Raw genomic sequence first — 4,875 nt, forward strand, 5'->3', positions numbered from 1 at the left:
TTAAACTAACAAAAATGGCAGAGGAATTAATAAAAATCTTGTTTTTTTTTTTTTTTTTGAATGAAAGGGGTCGAAAAAAGGACCTTGCAAATCAAAGAGGGTTAAGGACAACTCTTTCCGATTTCATGTGAGTTGACGGTGAGTTAGCCAATTGGAAATTGTTATTATGAGTTGTAGATATTAAACTAAATAATAAAAAAATATTTAGATACTTTTGAAAGTTTATTGAATTTGGATTACATTTATTTTCCTACACGATATTTTAATTCAACCTAGTGCTTTCCCTTCTTGTGACCCCACTTCTTGTGATGCTCCTTGCCACCCTTCTTGCCAAAGTCCTCCTTGTGGTTCCAGTGCTCATCGTGGCCATGCTCGCTCTTGTGGCCCACGTGATCGTGATGGTGCGATCCCTTCTTCTTCTTGCCCTTCTTGCCATAGTGATCGTGGTGATGGCCGGACTTTTTGTGACCCTTCTTCTCCTGGCCACCCTTCTTGTATCCATGCTCCTCCTTAAAACCTCCCGACTTTTCGTCAAACGCTTCGTCATGATCTTCGTCGAAGAACTTCTTCTCCTTCTTAAATTCGTCCAGCTTGTGAATTTCGTGATGTCCTTTGGTCGAGTGTCCCTTCTTGAAACTGCCACTTTCCTCAAATTTGTGGCCTTTCTCGCCCTTTTCTCCCTTTTTCATCTCCTTGTGGTAGCCACCCTCGTCATGGTGCTTCTTCTTGTGGCCACCCTCGTCGTGATACTCCTTTTTGTGACCCTCCTTGTCGTGGTGACCCTTCTTGCCCTCCTCGTGCTCCTCGTCGTGCTTGTATCTGTTGGTGATAAAGAATAAAGGATTAAATGAAAATCTTTTTTCTAGCGAAAAATCATCCAAACCCGTACCCCTTGTCCCCCTTCTCCCCGTGCGAGGAGTGCTCCTCGGAGTGATGATCCTTGCCGCCGCCATGCTTCCACTCCTCGTCCTTGCCGTTGGGCCTTGCCTGGACTGCCACCAGGCAGCAGGCAACTGCCACCAACACCAGAACTCTACCAGCCACCATCGTGCGCACACTTGACTCTGCACCGACTGCACTAAACCAATCAGCTTCAATCACTATTTATATTCAGAGGTCCCACCACCCTCCCTGCTTCTTCTGCGACTGGGCATATCATACGAGAGCGAGACCCTACGCGTTGAAAATTGACACAAACCGCGAACAATTTCCAACGTCTCGTTTGGCTTGACACTTTAGCAGACAGCTTTTCATGGTGGCACGTTTTCACGGTGAAATTTGACGAAAGTGTTTTGCTTCGCTGGTTTCTGTCTCAAGGTGAGAGTTTGAGATATTGAGACTTGGCTATAATGAAATAAATCATCTATTAAATGTTATTAAAATTATTGATCCATTAACATATAAAATAATAGAAATATGAATGCGTTCTGATAAGATGACCCACTTCTTTCCTTTTCCAATCCGGATAACCCATGGTGCTACCCTTTGAAATCAAAGATTGACCGATCACTAGGCCAAATTTCAATTTAGAGTATTTAATTAACATGGAACACCCTAATGAAACACTCTATTAAAAAAAACCATTTTTCAATTTTGCATGTAAAAACAAAACATCAATTTGCACAAAATCCTCACATTTAAAATACATTTAATTTATTTGTTTTCAATTTCAAATCTGTTAGATGAAAAACCGGATTGATATCAAAAAATTTAAAGAAATTTTGGTAAAAAGCCACATAAAGTTTAATTTAAAAAAGAATCCTTTTTTGTTTTTTAAGCATAATCCATAAATAATCTGAATATATATCTTTTTGAGGAAATTTCACAGTTATTAACATGCACTAGGGTGGTCCAAATCCGGGCTTTCTCAAGGCAACCGGCAACCCCTTGAAATCAAAGATTGACCCATCTCATGGCTTAATTCCAAATTTGAGCTCATTCTGACCACGGGAAACTAAGCAAATTCTCTAAAACTTTTCCGAAGATAGTATGGTGCTATCTTGCTCAGCCTATAAATTCTCTAAAACTTTTCCGAAGATAGTATGGTGCTATCTTGCTCAGCCTATTAAAAGCCCCTTAAAGCCGTCCGCGCGGAAATGATCATTTTTGAGGCTAATAAGGCCGTTGCAAATATTTTTTGAAGTTTATGTCCCTCGACTCTGACCACAATCGAGGGAAGGGGGGGGGGGGGGGGTAAAAAAATAAAAAAGCCCAAACATGCTAAATATGATTATCAATGCAGAAAATGCATTATGGATTGTTTTCAGTTGATTAGACTTCTATTTTCATGGAAATTTTGATGTTTTTTGGAAAAATATTATTTTTTTTTTTGCCCCCAGATTTTTTAGACCAATTTTGAAGGGGGGCGACATAAACTTCGAAAAATATTTGCAACGGCCTAACTTTTCAGCAAAAAATCCTAAAAATAAAGTGTCGTCGGGAAAGTTGTTCAAAATTTTTTGGAGGTTCTAAATCTGAGAATTGATAAAGATTAGACGACTATAATTGCGCCCACTACAGATAAAAAACTGGAACAGTTGCTTTTCTCCATACAATTTGACGGATTTGGACCACCTTATTATGCAAATAGTGTCAATAATAATTATGGGCATTTCTCTATCAAAACCGGAAATTAATTTTATTTGTAATTTTTGATTCGGCTCACACTTTGTGACGAGTGACCAAAGAAACCATTTTGTGTAATTGGTTCACCCATACAAGTCCATACAATTTTGGCAGCTGTCCATACAAAAATGGTACGTAAATATTAGAAAATCTGTAACTTTTGAAGGAATTTTCTGATCCATTTGGTTTCCTAGGCAAGGTTGTTGAGAGCTATTCAGAAAAAGATTGATTTACGGAAAAAAATTGCCGATTATATTTAATTATTATTTATTACAAAAACTTATTTTCCCTAAATCCATATTTTTTTCCATATAACAAATGTTGTAAAGTGATACTTTTCGAAACAAGTGCTGAAAAGTGTTGCCATTCGATTCTGTTGTTTTTGGTACAGAAAAGTAGGCTATTTCGTCGTTCAAGAATGACAGGAAAAGTTAATAGTTTCTCGACGGAATTGCAAAAAGTACTTTACAGTTTTTTTTATAAATGACCCTGTTTGCAAGATTTAGCCACAGAATGTTTGATTTCAGCAAAATATTAGCACTTTTCCGATTATAAAAAAGGGGCCGTAAGTGATCATTTCTGAAAATTGGCTATAAAATTGTTTAAGAAACATTGATGATTGGACCGCTGGTTGCAGATATACAGCGATTGATAGAAAACTATACAGGAGAATTGAAGCATCTTAAGTCTTATCCAAACAATTCTCCATTTTCGAATGTTTACATCTCAGCAGCTAATGGCCCGGTTTTCAATGTTAAAAAATAAAACATTCGTAAAATTTGCGAAGTTTTCGAAAACTTTATTCTGCTTTTTTTTTGAATCAAGACATGTTAGGGGAACAGCATCTAACTCCATCGTGTCTCTAATGTTGCCATATCAGCATTATCACGTTCAATTAAAGCTCATATAAAGCGTTTGCAACTGAAATGTAACCGGCTCTGTGGCTTAATGGTTACGGCTTCTGCCTCACAAGCAGAAGGTTCAGGGATCAAATCCCGGCCGGTACCTTTGAAATTTGGAATCAGGAATTTGAACTTTGAATATGAACAAAAACGAAATTGAATCAGGTCTGGGACGCTAAGCAGTCGGCCATCAGAAGGTTTACATTAAAGCAGTGAATTGATCCGTAGTGTTGAAACATGTTATCTCTTTCTCATATTAAATACGCGCTGATCCCTGATTTACCTGAGGGGATTGGAAGTCTAAATATAGATCGAGTTTTTCCTTCAGATGCTTGCTTCTATGTTTAGGCGGGGCCGAACAATGCCCAGCGACCTCGGAATTGGACCGCAAGGAGCTCTGTCATTCTGAAACGGGTCGTTAGAAGCAGCGCGAGGGCTATCACCACCTAATACCCGGGACTGAGATAAGTTGTATCAGCATTCGGCATATACAAAGTCTGATACAAACTATGCTTTCCCATAATATCGCTACCGGTTAGCGGGTATTGGATTGGACCACACACACACACACATATAAAGCGTTTGCAACTGAAATCGAGTGATGAATAGCTCAATATGATGTGAACAAGCAAGTTTCTATCAACAGTTGCACAAAATTGGTTGTTTGAACAGTAAAAATTAGCAAATTTGATGAAGTTAGGAGCGAGTGCGTGGCCGAATGGTTACGCTGTCCGCTTTGTAAGCGGATGATTCTGGGTTCGATTCTCATCTGGTGCAACCTTCCATCGGATGAGGGAGTAAAATGTCGGTCCCGGCCTTGGTTGTTAGGCCGTTAAGTCATTCCACACGGAGAAAAAAGAGTTCCCAAAATCGTGAACAAGCGTTCATGAAAATGGGAACCACGAACAAAGTGTTCAAATTCCATTATACGTTTTTCAAAATCGTACCATGGGATTTGAACACTTTGTTCGTGGTTCCCATTTTCATGAACGCTTGTTCACGATTTTGGGAACTCTTTTTTCTCCGTGCAGGTGTAGGAGTCGTCTCCATGCCATAAGTACAAACAACACACCAAACCAAGCCTACTCCGGTGGAATCGCTGGCGGCGGTTGGACTCACAATCCAAAGGTCGTCAGTTCAAACACTGGGGTGGAAGGTTCCTTGGAGTAAAAGAGGTTTTGGTGCTCTCCCCATTCAAGCCTTCGGACTCCTAGGTTTGAACAGAAACTTGCAATAGAGACCACAAAAGATCCGGGGGTCGTTAATGTGGATGGTTTGTTTTGTTTTTGTTTGTAGGAGCGAGTGCTTAACCTGTCAAACATACGAGAATTTCCCCTAGGTCAAGGCA

General features: G+C 39.5%; 1 protein-coding gene across 1 annotated transcript; it reads right to left on the bottom strand.

Moving 5' to 3' along the window:
• Positions 1–241: 241 nt before the first annotated feature.
• LOC119767704 (probable zinc transporter protein DDB_G0282067) lies at positions 242–1,063 on the bottom strand. The gene is made up of 2 exons (XM_038256964.1): positions 890–1,063; positions 242–819 (listed from the first exon to the last, which is right to left on the bottom strand). The coding sequence occupies exons 1-2, from the start codon at positions 1,045–1,047 to the stop codon at positions 273–275; spliced, it is 705 nt and encodes a 234-aa protein (XP_038112892.1). The 5' UTR covers positions 1,048–1,063; the 3' UTR covers positions 242–272.
• Positions 1,064–4,875: the final 3,812 nt, after the last annotated feature.

The sequence above is a fragment of the Culex quinquefasciatus genome, chromosome 2, assembly GCF_015732765.1.
Source record: "Culex quinquefasciatus strain JHB chromosome 2, VPISU_Cqui_1.0_pri_paternal, whole genome shotgun sequence".
NCBI lineage: Eukaryota > Metazoa > Arthropoda > Insecta > Diptera > Culicidae > Culex > Culex quinquefasciatus.